This window comes from Bidens hawaiensis, unplaced genomic scaffold (genome assembly GCF_021521415.1).
Source record: "Bidens hawaiensis isolate Kalapana, Puna unplaced genomic scaffold, B.hawaiensis_p1.1 tig00026421_1, whole genome shotgun sequence".
NCBI classification, from domain to species: domain Eukaryota; kingdom Viridiplantae; phylum Streptophyta; class Magnoliopsida; order Asterales; family Asteraceae; genus Bidens; species Bidens hawaiensis.
This window is the reverse complement of record NW_027494251.1, coordinates 275,485-290,655: the sequence shown is the minus strand read 5'-3', so window position 1 is coordinate 290,655 and position 15,171 is coordinate 275,485. Positions and strand designations below refer to the sequence as shown.

At 43.9% G+C, this 15,171-nt stretch overlaps 1 protein-coding gene across 1 annotated transcript; it reads right to left on the bottom strand.

The window, feature by feature from the left end:
• Positions 1–614: 614 nt before the first annotated feature.
• Positions 615–14,139, bottom strand: LOC143573427 (uncharacterized; the record flags this gene model as incomplete). Its single annotated transcript, XM_077058311.1, has 8 exons — positions 14,017–14,139; positions 1,630–1,799; positions 1,475–1,537; positions 1,352–1,371; positions 1,207–1,251; positions 1,051–1,118; positions 789–922; positions 615–689 (listed from the first exon to the last, which is right to left on the bottom strand). Coding segments are annotated over exons 1-8 (648 nt in total), but the record flags the coding sequence as incomplete, so codon positions are not given.
• Positions 14,140–15,171: the final 1,032 nt, after the last annotated feature.

The window sequence follows — 15,171 nt, the reverse complement described above, 5'->3', positions numbered from 1 at the left end:
CTTCTCTAGCTATTTCTCTCTATATACACTTATATTCAGAGCAATCTAGTCTGATTCTCACGCGGAGGGTGGTCACAAGGAGGAACCCCCCCTTCTCAGTGACGAGCTCACGGTGTCTGTTTGCAGGTCGAGAAGAATAACCATCTTTGCTGAACCTAACCCTCGTGGGAAACATCTACTCAACCCCTTGATTATCCTTAATCTGCCGGGGTCATCTAGTGTTTCTTCAGAATTGTATGCATCTTCAACTCTCGCAGTCTGCGTGCTTTCAGTCAAGGATAAAATATGGGTCCAGTTTGTCAGCAAATGTCAAAGCCAGATTATGGCCAAACAGGGTCAAGTTGGAACCCCAAAAGTCAAGTTGGTTTAACTGGTTTGAAACCAGGTTTTAGCCGGTTCGTGTCGGGCTTGACCGGGTTCAAACCAATTTCAAAGTATACATTTATGCTTTATAAAACTAACTTGAGGTACTTTTATAAAACATGATTACCTTGTTCTTCACAAGACTACTTTTTAAAGCATTTGTATCAGACAAATTTAAATCATATTTATTAAAAATGTATACAAAAAACGAATTCGATTATTGTAGAAAAAGAACCGTAGTATGGATATACAACTACGGTTTGAAGCTCCTTGCTTCCTTCCATTAAAGATATTTTATGCTTCATATCATCTACCTCATTTTGCTCCTACAGATTATAAACCAGTCCCAAAAATGGTTAACTTCACTCACATGGCTCATGATTTATATACACACGCATATATCTACTACAGGTTATATATGGTACCTCCTTAAGAAAGTTTTGCTCCAGCAGAAATTCATGTTCCATCTTTTTAGTATCAGAGATTATTTGAGCCAGCTCATGTTCAAGATCCTTCTTTCTTTCTTCAACTTCTTTTGTGTTACCATATTCAGTGTGCGCTTTGGTCATAAATATGAAACAGAAAGGATACATGAATGGTAATAGATAAACCTGTTGTATAGTGGATAATCTAAACGAGACGATTACTGGTAAAAGTACATTATAAATCTTGGTTTAATTAACTGACCGTTTTGTGATACTGCGTTGCTGCTAAATGCTTCACAACTAGCTGATGCTACCGACTGTTGAAACTTTCTGAAACATGTATATATGCATATTTATATGAGATCCATATGCTAAGATTCAGATAAGTAGCTTAACAAATATAACACAGATTACCTACCGAATGGTTACATTCAGGCCAAACATCTTTACAATGAAGTCCTTTCTGCATGAATAAGCATGAGAGACGAAGAAATGAAATGTCATGAATAGTATTAATCGTCTAACAAACAATTAAACTGTAACAAATAACACGATAAACCTACCTTAAAGCCCCTTCTTCATTCTGAATTTAGGTTCAAGTAAATTCAAAACACAAACGTTTATTAATTAGCTAGCACGCAAATAAAGCGGAATCAAGCAGCAACAAAACGAGTATATTCAAATACCTTAAGCGCCTCCAAATCAGATCGAACGGCTGATACTTCATCTTGAAGCAAAGATATCCGCCCCTGAGTCGACATCCAAACACGACTAAATTCATATAATCATCATTTACAACATGCATATTACACAAACTAAACACATAGAACGTGAAACCAACCTCTAGGGTTTGAATTGAGGAATCATTCATGGCCAATTCGACTTCGAAGCCCCTGAGATCTTGTTCATTGCGTTCTTTCAAACGCTTAGCGTCTTCAAGCTTGGCATTCACAGATTCAAGTTCCGATTGGAGTTGTTCAATTTGGCGCTTGAGGTTTACGACCCTACGCTCTATCAGTTTGATTGATAATTAAATGTGATCAGTGAATACGAAAACGATGTAAGAGATTGAATATAGATTGTGAAGAAGCGTGTATCGACTTACTTGTATACGATCAACGTTCCTCGGGTATGAGTGTGCTATATCACCGATGGTTTTCCGAGATACGAGTTCTTCGACCTACAAAACGAACAGTACCGTAAGCCTACCCCTCAGAAAGGGACAGAGGGGTCCTCTTTGGGGTAACCCTCCGGTGTGAGAATCAGATATTGTAGGAGAGGATAATCAGAATCTGAAAATGAGTAAAGGACTTAGAATATATTTTCTTGCCTGCCTCCAACTGTGGAGGCGGCCTAGTATTTATAGTGCTAGGGTTTCCAATGATTTGGCTCAGACCCAATTAGGGCCTTTTTGGCCTCCTCCTTTTGCTTCGCGCCACGTGTACTTAGGACACCTGGTGCTTTTTCATTGATTATTCTCTGACCAAGGTATTTCACCTGACCCATGTGCCATCACGTGGTGGCACATGGGCTTTGCTGAGTTGTCCACCCTTCATTGGCAGCTGTCAACATCAGCACATTCTTTATTCCTTAAAATATACCTTCTGGAAGGTTGTCTGATGAGTACAATCATGGTTGTCCTTATCCTGACTTGGATTAGACTATTGTCTCATTTGTTGTGTGTCGCTTACGCGCGGCCTTTATGCGCCTATCCCGGGGATGCGCAGGGTCTTCTCTTTATTCTCACACTAAATGTGTGTGTTGTGTGCATATGTGATATGCGCCACGCGCAGATGTTTCATGCGCTTGCGCATAGGTTTTGGCTTTGTGTCTTCATGACATCCTGATTTCAAGCCTCTTGTCTATATCTTGTGGGTTGACCCGCCCCGCTCGATGTTAAGGCGGATGCATACCCCTTCAAGTCCCCCCAGTCTAATGTGTGTCTTGTCTCGCGCGAGCGAGGTAAGATAGATATTAGACTTAATAGTTTGCTTTTTCAATAGGGCTTGTTTTTTCTTTTTCTTTTCTTGTACACGCGTTGCGCGAAATTCCATCCCTTCCCTTTGGTTAAAACGAATCGTCAATGCACGTGGTTGGTTGGTGTTGACATGCATCAGAGATGGAGACATTATGTGTCAAACCTTTCGTGTGCTCGAGGTGCTACAGTGGCTTTTCACGTCTCCTCATACAGTGTCAGGAACACGTGTCGCGCTTATGTTGACCTAAGCCTGCGAGTGGGGGCGCGTGAGCGTAGATATGATTATTACTTGTTTCTCTCTCTCTCTCCTGGGCCTATAAAACCAAACCTTTTGAAACGGTTTTTTCTTCACCTCCACTGTCATTTTCAGAGCTTTTGCCTATCATTTACATTCCGATTGAGAGCTTTCGTCTTTGTCCCTGAATTCCGTGCTTAAAGTAACCATATTGTTCGATTCGCAATTGTATGTCTGATAACCCAGACACCACAATTTCCCCTAGTAAAGGCCGTGTAAAATCAGTGGTTATGTCTACTTTGAAGAAAACCGGCAAGAGTACTCGGGTTGCCGAGGCCTCATCGGAGGAGGGAGGGAAGAACAAGGCGGTGAAGAGATGGGATGAGATTCCCTGCAAGTTGAAACAACCTGATTTTGATAATCTCGTCGCCTCTCAGGGTTTTCTCCCTGAGTATGGTTGTCTGCTCCCGGCGACCGGGCAAACGGCGGCGGATCCTCCCGCCGGCTATATCTCTTTATATTCTCACTTTTTCACCCACTGTAATCTTCGTCTTCCGATGACGAGGTTTATAGGTGCGCTCCTCCAATTTTACGGGATTCATATATCTCAAGTCCATCCCTGTGGATTAGTGCGCATGACTCATTTTGAGTTCATGTGCAAAGCTCAGCGCGAGGAGCCCACCTCTCGGCGCTTTCAATATTTTTATAAGCCGAAAATCCAAGATTCTTGGTTCTCATTCACACCGCGCAGTCAGAAGGTTAAGTGCTGCACTGTTACCTTCAAAAGCCTTCATGACTGGGCTGAAAAATTCTTTTATATCAAGGCTGGTGTTATTCCCATTCGTATGACCGTGTGCGCGATTACTTCCGCGCCCGCGGATGATGACGTTCTTAAGAATCCATCTGGCGAGTGGGTTAAAAAATTAACTGCTGAACCATCCCCCGCCAAGAATATTTGCGAGGAAGCGTTGGTGGGGGTTGGTATGAGCAAGAGGTGGACTGACAGCGAGACTGAGCCTGTCATCCATGTTGATGGCTCAGGTGGGTTGTTTGTTCATTGCATTAATTTTGCGCGAGTATAATTCGTTTTGCTGATATCACTTGTCTTGTTTTATGCAGAAAGCAAGGAATACATCCACGCCGCCTATGACGAGCATACAGAAGGTGGCTCTGTCGCCCTGAACGCTGAGGAAGTTGCTTTCCCTGATCGCTTCGATGATATGTTCATCCCTGTCGACTTAGAATTTTGCTTTGACAGCGATGCGCCTGGTAAGCCCTTGTATTTGTATTTAGGCCCTTAGAATACCAAATTTGGTTTAACATTTATGTTGCGCGTATTGTAGATGCGCTCGCTAATTATGAGTTGGAGCCTGTGGAAGAGGAAGGGGAGGAGAAAGAAGTTGAAGCGCAAAAACTCAAGCGCAAGGCTAAAGGCAAGACTGGCGCAGGGGCTAGTAAAAAACAGAAAAAAGATGATGCCTCTGTTGCCCAGAATCTTCCTCCTACTCAAGTGAAGGGACTTGAGAAAACCAAGGGTTTTACTTCCAAGTTTTCCTCGTCTTCTTTGCCTCAAGGTGTGGGCAATCCTCCAGTCCACACGAGGTATGGTGCTGCCACCTCATCTCTGTGCGCGGCGGACAAGGGAAGCGGTGCTGCGCCTGCTGTTTCGTCTTCTCCAACAGGTATACTTTGTTTATATTTTGTGGTTTTATGAGCGTGATTCCGATAGAGTTATTAATGAAGCTTTGTTCACTCAAATGTTTGTAGAGCCGGCAACGTTGGTGGCTCAACCTCAGGCGCAGCAAGGTGCCAAGGCTATGCCGAAGGTTGTTTTGAAGTCCTCTGTTTTGCCCTCAAAAAGGGGGAAAATGGACTTCATGGCGATGCTTAATTCGCGGACTGCGGTGCGCCAAGGTATTTATTGCGCTTTGATTGTCTGATTTTTTCCTTTAGTTCAAGTCATGAATCATTTCTCCTTGTTGGTTTTTTCGTAGGAATTATAGCTGGCACACAAGCTGCTGGTGGCACTGCTAGCGCTGGCGCCGTTAGTTCTGCTCCTGCTCCAACAAGTACTGAATCTCCCCTCATTGGGATCACTAAGGAGCAGGAGACTATTTTTCGCGCTGCTCTAACAGCGTTAAGACCTCCCTCACCTCCTCCTGCGCGCAGCCCTCCTCGTGAGACTATTTTTTATTCTTCCAAGTCGCAGGAGAAGAGACCTGTTATAGAGGATGATGAGGAGGTTAATTTTGAAAATTCTGATGGTGGCCGCGTAAGCCCTATAGCGCCACGAGATTTCGTGGCGCAGCCTTTTTCTCATGGGGCAGGCAGGAGCTCATCAGCTGGCGCTAATCTTTCTGCCGGTTCTCCTCAGGTATAAGTTTATTTTGCTCCGCTGTGCATACTTCCAAATTAGTGTTTAGATAACTAAAACGTTTCTTTGCGTTGCTTTGTGTTTGTAGGGAGCCGATCACATATATCGCCCGAGCTGGAGTATCACTGAAGAGAGCTCATTCCAATCCTTGGGCGTATGTGAAGACTTTTGGGCTCACTCTGTTCCTCCAGCTGAAAGGAGGTTTCAAGAGGACCGCGCTCGCGTGGATTTGCTTAATGACCACCTTTTTGCTGGGTCTGCGTTTTTTGCTGCCTCCCAAGAGCTTCGCAATGATTATATAAAGGTACATGATGCCCTTGCAGAGGCCAAGCAAGAGGCTAAGATTTCTGCTTGGAATCTTTCTGATGCCCGAGAGAAAGCTGAGAAACTCCAAGCAGAACTTAGCGAGAACCGGGCAAGCTCCAACGCTGCTTTTGTGAAGCGCGGGCTTGAGCTGCAAGCTGCGCGGGAGAAACTGCAAGTGGCAGAGGCAGATGCGGCAAGTACGCGCGTCGAGCGCGTGACCTGGAGTTGGCAGTGGAGGCGCATGACCAAACTATTGCGCAGATTAATACTGAAAAATCTTTATTGGAGAGTGAGGTTGCGCGCCTGAAGAAAGAGCTCGATGCTGCGCGAGCGGAAAAGAATGAAGCCTTGGCGGCAGCAGCGTCTGACAAAGAAGAGCTAAAACAAGCCAAGGAAACTGTTAAGTTGTTAAACTCTCAAATCCCTGCTCTTGAGACGTCTGTTTCTTCCCTCGCGCAGGACCGTCAATGGCTGATTTCACAGGGTGTGACTCGTTGCGCTTATGCCATGAAATACTCAGACGAGTTTCAGACCCTTGTGATGGACTGTAATGCGGCGTCGCGCTTGGTGGGTCGGGCTGAGGGGTTTAAGGATGGTTATGAATATGGCATGCTAAAGAATAATCCATCCGACTACCCTTATCAGCTCGACGCTGTCTACGCTGACATGGCTGAGGTGGGGGAGAAGTACTTGAATACTCCAATTCCCATCCTTGAGCAGGTATTTTAACCTTAATGAGTTTACTTGACTTATTTTCATAATCTTTTGTACCTATACTGTTCCTTGTGACTTGCAGATAGCCGCGCTTGCTGACCAGCCCGATCTTGGCGCTTTAAAGAAATTACTTGATGAATGTGAAGGGACTGGTGGCAATGATGACGGCGCGGGCAACGCTACCTCTGCCAGCGGCTCTGGCGTGGCCAAAGGACCTACTCCTGACGCTATCATGACAGAAGACGACTATATTCAAGACGAGCAGCTTGATTATGGTAAGTTTGGAGATGACGAGGAGCGGGCTGCGCCAGATGCTGAGGGAGGAAATAATGATGAGGAAGATGAAGAGGCTGATATTAACATAGAGACTTGAAAAGCCCTTCTTGTTTTTTTTTTTTTTTTTGTGTTTGTAGTTTTTACCTCATCATTTGTAAATTTGTAAACTTCTATGTTTTGGAATGAAATTTTGTTTTTCCGTTATTCGCATCTTGCGCATTCCCAATTCATCTCTTTATATTGCATGTGTGTGCTTGTTGAATATAAGGTATGCTTACACGTTGAAACTTGAACAAGGTTGTAAGGAAATTATTTTTACTTAATCCTTAACAGTTGTCATATTTCAAGTTACTTTGCGATATTCTGAATATGCTGACACGTGCCTTGGCATTTCATTATTCCTCTTTTGCGCGACGTTATCGTGCATTTATTATAGGGAATTATGAATGAGTTTTTTAGCCTTTACGTGTCAATATGTGTTACTCTGCCTATATCCATTATAATCCCATGCGCGGCCCCGACCTGAGACCTTAACAACTATGCTTTGGCATGTGCTTTGCCTTAGTTGTGCTTAGGTATTTTTATGGTCCAGCTGCGCAATACGTAGGATGGATGCTATGAGTAATTTGAGCTAAGGCTCATATTATTGGGCTAAGGCCCTGACGTTTTAGAGTTAAAACTCGTTAACGCGTCTGAGCTTGAAGCTTGCGCATGTATGTTTTACTTCGTTTTATTTTTAGTTTGATGTCAATACAATGTTGTCATATTGCTCAAAATTAATAAAGGGAAGTGTGAAACATGTATGCAAAAGGTAATAGAACGCATATTAAGAAAAAGTAGAGCGTATCATTATTCGTAATGGCTTAAAAAGCCTTGATTACAAACTTGACAACTTTTACATGAAACATTTTCTAAGTTGTGCTGCGTTCCATGTGCGCGGGATCTTCTTTCCATTTAAATCTTTTAAAGCGTATGCGCCTTTTCCCAATTCTTCCGAGACTTGATAAGGTCCCTCCCAGTTGGGAGACATCTTTCCCGGGGGGAATTGCGCGACTAGCTTCATTGTTCCGAAGGACAAAATCATTCTTCTTGAAGTGGCATTCTTTCACGCGCTGATTGTAGTATTTTTCTAGCTTTTTCTTGTATTTGGCTTCACTGATGATAGCCGCCTCTCTGCGTCCCTCAAGTAAATTGAGATCCAACCTCCTTTCTTGCTCGTTATCCGTCTTACTCATCATGAGCACTCTATAGGATGGGCATCCAATCTCTGCTGGAATCATAGCCTCTGTTCCATAGGTTAGGCTGAACGGGGACTCGCCATTGCTGGTTTTGCTTAATGTCCTGTGCGCCCACAGGACATTAGGTAACTCCTCGACCTATGCATGGGACTCTCCCTCCAACCTTTTCTTCAGCCCATTCAGCAAGCTTTGGTTCGCGCGTTCCACTTGGCCATTCCCTTGAGGGTGGTATACTGAAGTGAAGACCTGATTGATGTGCAATTCCTTGAACCAACTGGATATCTTCCTGTCAGTGAATTGTTTGCCATTGTCGCTCACAATTTCCATGGGCAGGCCAAAACGGCATACGATGTGGCTCCAAATAAATTGCTTCATTGCCTCGGCTGTGATTTTTGCCAGTGGCTTGGCTTCAACCCATTTTGTGAAATAGTCTACTGCCACTACCAAAAACTTTACTCGCCCTGGCGCTTGTGGTAAGGGACCCACAATATCGATTGCCCACTTGTGGAAAGGCCATGCAGAGGTCACCGGAATCAAGTTGTTCTTTGGCCGCATGGTATTTGGCGCATAGCTCTGACACGCTTTGCATTTTTGGATCTCTTTTAACGCGTCCAAGTACATGCCTGGCCAATAGTAACCTGCGTTCATTGCCTTGGCGATCACCATGCGCGGGCCAGCATGTATTCCACAGATTCCTTCGTGTATCTCTCTGATCACATAGCTTGCTTCCTCAGCGTCTAGGCATTTCATGAGTGGTCCAAGATAAGAGCGTCGATATAACGTACCATCGAGCATTTCGTAGTTCTGCGACTTGTGTCTTATCTTCCTCGCCTGTGCGCGATCGTCTGGTACCTTTCCCTCCTTCAAGAATTCCATTATTGGAGTTATCCATGATGAAGGTGTTGTATGAATTACAAGAACAGACTTCGCTCCCACTGACGGGTTGCTCATTACTTCCACCCTGACATCTTTGCCAAAATGATCGAAGCTGGTTGATGCCATCTTACTTAGCGCGTCGGCAGACTTATTTTCACTGCGCGGAATGTGTATGATTCTGAAAAAGTCAAATTGTTCGGTGAGTTTCTTCGCCTGCTCTAGATACAGAGGCATGGTGTTCTCCTTGGCATCATAAAGGCCATTGACTTGTGCTGCTACCAGGTATGAATCTACATGAGCCTCTAGCTTTTTAACTCCGAACTTGTGCGCGATGCGCAAACCAGCCAGCAGGGCTTCATACTCAGCTTCATTGTTGGTGCTCTTGAAATCCAACCTGATTGCGTAAGTATACTCATGATTTTCTGGATCCACCAGTTTGAGGCCTGCGCCGGACCCTTCGTTGTTTGAAGCTCCATCAGTGAATAATCTCCAAACGTTTTCTTCATTATTGGCTTGCGGAGGGTCTACTTCGCGCTGAGCCTCTTCGACTTTTCCTTCAGGGATTTCGGCGATGAAATCAGCTAAGACTTGTCCCTTGATTGCTGGACGAGGCTTATATGTGATCGTGTGCTCCCCTAATTCCAGCGCCCATTTTGTCAGCCTTCCTGAGAGCGCGGGACGTCGCAAGACTTGCTGGATGTTGTAATCAGTCAGGACTTCAATAGGATGACCATTGAAATATCTGTGAAGCTTGCGCGACGCATGCGTTAGTGATAAAACTAACTTTTCTATGATGGTGTAGTGCGTCTCAGGATCTGTCAGCACCCGACTTACATAATAAATTGGTGTTTGGATTCCCTTGCGATCCACCAATAATACTGCGCCAATGGCGCGCTCTCCTGCTGACAGGTACAACGTTAAAGTTTCACCATGTAGTGGAGCTGTGAGCGCAGGCAGATTTATCAGACATTCTTTTATCTCACTGAAAGCTTGCTCGGCCTCAGGCGTCCACTTGAATTGGCTTTTCTTTAAGCAATTTCTCAATGTGTTAATGAATGGGGTAGATTTGCTTGCATGGTTTGCTAGGAACCTGTTAATTGATACCAATCTACCATTCAACTTTTGAACTTCCTTCATGGTGGATGGTGAGGGCATGCCGAGGATAGCCTCCACCTTCTCTAGGTTCACCTTGAAACCATCCTTGGTGACCATTACGCCGAGAAATTTCCCTTCTTCCACGCCGAATGTGCATTTGCTCGGGTTGAGCTTCATGTTTACTTCCTTTAGGCGCCGAAGGGTTTCTTCGATGTCTTTGAGCATTTGTTTTTCCTCCCTGCTTTTAATCACCAAATCATCCACGTAGACTTCTAAGTTTTTTCCAATCTGCTCGTTGAAAATTGCATCCATGAGTCTTTGGTAAGTGGCTCCTGCATTCTTCAAACCAAAGGGCATTTTGTGTAACAGAAAACACCCTTGTCAGTTCTGAAAGCAGTCTTGTCTTCATCCTGTGGTGCCATTTGAATTTGGTGATAGCCCTTATAGGCATCCAGGAAACATTTGAGCTTAAATGGCACCACAGAGTCCACCTTCATGTCAATGTTTGGGAGGGGGTAACAATCTTTTGGACACGCCTTGTTGAGGTCCTTGAAATCAATGCACATTCTCCATGACCCATTGCTCTTCTTTACCATCACAGGATTGGCTACCCATGTTTGATATCGTATTGGGCGAATGATATTCGCGCGCAGTAGATCTTCTACTTGCTCATTCATGGCCTTTGTCTTCTCGTCTCCCATGACTCTTTTCTTTTGAGCAATTGGCTCCACGGACTTGAATGTGTTGAGAGAGTGCTGCGCCAGGTCTCGCGGAACCCCAGTCATATCAGAATGTTGCCACGCGAAGACTGACATATACGTTGTGAGCAATCTTTTCATTCTCACTCTTGTGTCATCTGATATCGTAGCTCCGATTGTGATTGTTTGTTCTGGGAATTTTGGGTTGAGAATCCATTCCTCTGGCGCGTTGTTTGCCACTGGAAGCTTCATTCTCCCCTCTCGAGGTATACTTATTACTGCGCATAAATGATCTCGGTATAAAAATGTTACTCCTGTTGGTGTTGGGAACCCCAACGCGCCATGCGCTGGTGACGGTATGGCGTTGAATTGGGCAATCGTTCCTCTACCCAAGATCATACTATGGCATGAAGTGGTGGGCAAGACCAGGAAGTTGACAATTTCAGCTCGCTTGTGCTTCTCATCCCCCATAGTTAGTTCGAATTGTATCTGACCTAGGGGGTGAATAATTTCGTTTGAGACACCCGAGATTGGTGCACTCACAACTTCGAGCCTTGCTTGGTCTGCTGGATCCAACTTCCTGAAACATTGCTCATACATGATGTCTGACTCACTACCGGTGTCCACCAGGACTCTTGACACCTCATAATGAGCGATGTGTGCAGTGATGACTAGAGGACTGCTGATAGACGGGCCTCCTCTGATTCTTGGAAAGATTACTTGTTGCTCGCGCCAATCCCCTTGGATTTGCGCGCTTCTCTTCCTCGATCCTTGCCCTTGCCTTCTTCCTTCACCTACACAGATTCTTTTGAATTTTTTACTGGCTGAGGCTCCATCTGGTTGTTCGTTCTCTGGTCTTAGATTTTTTACCAGGTGAGCCAACTTGCCTGATTTCACATCTTTTTCGATCGCATCCTTCAAATAATGGCATGCATCGGTGTTGTGCCCTGTGGATTTATGAAACTCACAATATTTGCCATTGTTCGGTGGTCCCGTATGGAGTAATGGCCTGGGGTTTTATACTGGACATTCTCTGTGCTTAACACTTGTGAAGGCGTTTTGGTGAGGGGAGTCCATATTCTTGGTAGAGGTCCGTTAGGCTCTCTGCCGCCTTCCTTCTTGTCAACTTCTCCGCGATTAAGAATGTCTTTTTGGGGTTGGGGTGAACTTTGTTGCGCTTGCTTTTCTGCAGGAGAATAATTGGTTTGTTGCAACCTGTACCATACGGAGTTTTGTTTGCCCCTCCTTTCATTATTGCGTGGTGCTCCTGTTTGATGCCCTTTATCTCTTGCTCTGTCTTGGGCAATTTGTTTTTCATTTCGTGCGAAGACTCGCGATGCTTCCATAAGCTTAGCCCAAGTGGTTGGCATGCCTTCTCTGCTCACGAGAGCTCTGCGGAGTTGATCACTGCGCTCACCTTGTATAAAGGCCACGCGCAAGAGTTGTTCAGTGATGCCTCCAATTGCAAGAGATTCCTGATTGAAACGAGTTATGTAGTCTTCAATGGTTTCATCATTCCTGCGTACGCAGTGCATGATGTCATCGGGGTAGCGCGTGTGTCTGCCCTGCTGTACAAAGTGAGCCTGGAACTTTCCCAATAGCTCTTCGAACCCATCGATTTGTCCTGTCGGCAAGCTTTCGAACCAGACACGCGCTGCACCCGTGAGGCAGCGAGCAAACATGTGACACCATGTTGGCATCGTCCAGCTTTCTAAGTTTCCGGTGTTAAAAAAACCTTGTAAGAAATCATCTGGATCTGTTGTACCATCGTACTTGCCTAAACCACTTGGCATCTTGGTTTTGTGTTGGATGGGAGCCTTCGCAATGCGCTCAGCGAATTTTGAATGTTTTACCAAGATGGCTGGCCTATATGGTGTGGTTACGTCCACTTGCCCTTTCGCTTGTGGGTTGTATGGTGTGTATAAATCCATATCAGCTTTGGCTCCAGGTGCTATGTGCATGTGTGCGCGAAGCTGTGAACCTCCTGCATGAGTATCTCGCGTCTTCTTCATGCTGTGCACCTCTTCCTCATCACTAATATCAGCTTGTTCGGTGTGAACAGAATGACCGTCTTCCAGCGTGCGCGTCTTTTTTGTTGTTCCCTGAATGGTTTGTTTATCAAATGCGAGCCTTTGTGTTAAATCGGCTAACTTTTTGTGTTTTACCAACTCATTGTATTTGTCCATTAAACGCCGTTGTTCGTTTATGAGCCATTCTTTAGGGTCATTGGTTTCAACTTCCGGGCCCATTGGTCCTTTTTGTTTTATACCAGTTAGATTTTGGAACGTGAGATCGTCTGGGGGAGTTTCAGTTTGATTATGAGGTGTTGTGTTGAAGGGATGGTTACTGGTGGTGCGCGCAGTGTCACGCGGCGCCCTCAGAACCTGATGTCCCTCATTAACATCCTCAAGCTCATTATCCTCCAGAACTTGATCGTTGTTTCGAACACCGGAAACCATGGTGAAGATTTTCAGAGAGAAAATTGATGAAATAGTGGTTTTGTTGCCGTTGTAACAGGTGATGGCGCCAATGAAGAAGCGTGTATCGACTTACTTGTATACGATCAACGTTCCTCGGGTATGAGTGTGCTATATCACCAATGGTTTTCCGAGATACGAGTTCTTCCACCTACAAAACGAACAGTACCGTGAGCCTACCCCTCAAAAAGGGACAGAGGGGTCCTCTTTGGGGTAACCCTCCGGTGTGAGAATCAGATATTGTAGGAGAGGATAATCAGAATCTGAAAATGAGTAAAGGACTTAGAATATATTTTCTTGCCTGCCTCCAACTGTGGAGGCGGCCTAGTATTTATAGTGCTAGGGTTTCCAATGATTTGGCTCAGACCCAATTAGGGCCTTTTTGGCCTCCTCCTATTGCTTCGCGCCACGTGTACTTAGTACACCTGGTGCTTTTTCATTGATTATTCTCTGACCAAGGTATTTCACCTGACCCATGTGCCATCACGTGGTGGCACATGGGCTTTGCTGAGTTGTCCACCCTTCATTGGCAGCTGTCAACATCAGCACATTCTTTATTCCTTAAAAGATACCTTCTGGAAGGTTGTCTGACGAGTACAATCATGGTTGTCCTTATCCTGATTTGGATTAGACTATTGTCTCATTTGTTGTGTGTCGCTTACGCGCGGCCTTTATGCGTCTATCCCGAGAATGCGCAGGGTCTTCTCTTTATTCTCACACTAAATGTGTGTGTTGTGTGCATATGTGATATGCGCCATGCGCAGATGTTTCATGCGCTTACGCATAGGTTTTGGCTTTGTGTCTTCATGACATCCTGATTTCAAGCCTCTTGTCTATATCTTGTGGGTTGACCCGCCCCGCTCGATGTTAAGGCGGGTGCATACCCCTTCAGATTGATCACATATACATATACATATACATATACATATACATATACATATACATATACATATACATATACCTCCTTGAGATTTTTCAGCAGAGGCGTCACGAATTAGGGCTAGAAACTCCATCTGCGAATTGCTGCTTGCCATTCTCCTTCGTTTCCCGCTTGTAGTAATTCAGTGAGCTGCTCTGTTAAATGGCATGGCCTTTATTATATAGACGATCGTTTTAAACTTGTAAAATATTATAAGATTTGGAAACTACGTGATAAATAGTATTTATAACGCTATTTAAGTGATGAACACGATTACACGAATATTGACCACTTGGCGGTTTTACATCGCTGGTTGGTCGATTTGTCATGCTTCTTAAGTTTATCTTCCTTTCTTCTCACATAACCTTCTTACTCTTTCATGGGCTTCTGTTCTTTCAGGCTATAAGTCTACATCGTCTCTGCTTCATATCAGTCTGATGCTTTTCACAAACGATGTGTTAGAGAAGGTTTAATGAGCAATATATAATATGTATCTTGATGTTCTCTTGTAAATTGACAAACTAAAATATATAAACATTCTTAATTTTGTCCATTATCTTCTATACAAATAACACAAGTCTTATTATATCAATCTCTTTAACATAAAATAATTTGGTGTGTTAGAATAAATAAATAGTTGTTTTTTTTATCATATATATTATGTAAAACTACCTACATCCATCATCCAACATATCATTTTTATAATAATGTTTGATATTAGAATAATGGAAATAATATCGTTTGAGAACAAATATAGCAATTTTAAGATAGGTGATAAAGTTATCTTCTAGCTTGAGTATAATAGCAAATGAAGGTGTTGTTATGACATGTTTACTCTTTTAACTAGTGTCAATGTTATCAGGATAATGACATCATGAACCATAACCCACACATACTATTTATTTTTCTTTTTATAATTAAAATAAATAATTGATCTTTTTGCCAAGGTGGCATAAACTATGTGGCATCAGGCATAGACGTGTTCCTCCCCATTTTCAGCCTCCTCTCGTCCGTCTTCTCTTCAACTATGTGTTGTCTTATAGAAAACACAATACATCCTTTATATACCTCTTGGTAGTTGGTACACACGTCTTTTTACTGCTATAATATGGTTCATAATGTATTATGATATTTGGATGTAATTTCACAATACTTAAATTAAACTTATTTGAACGTGTTATAAGGCTATGTGTAGTG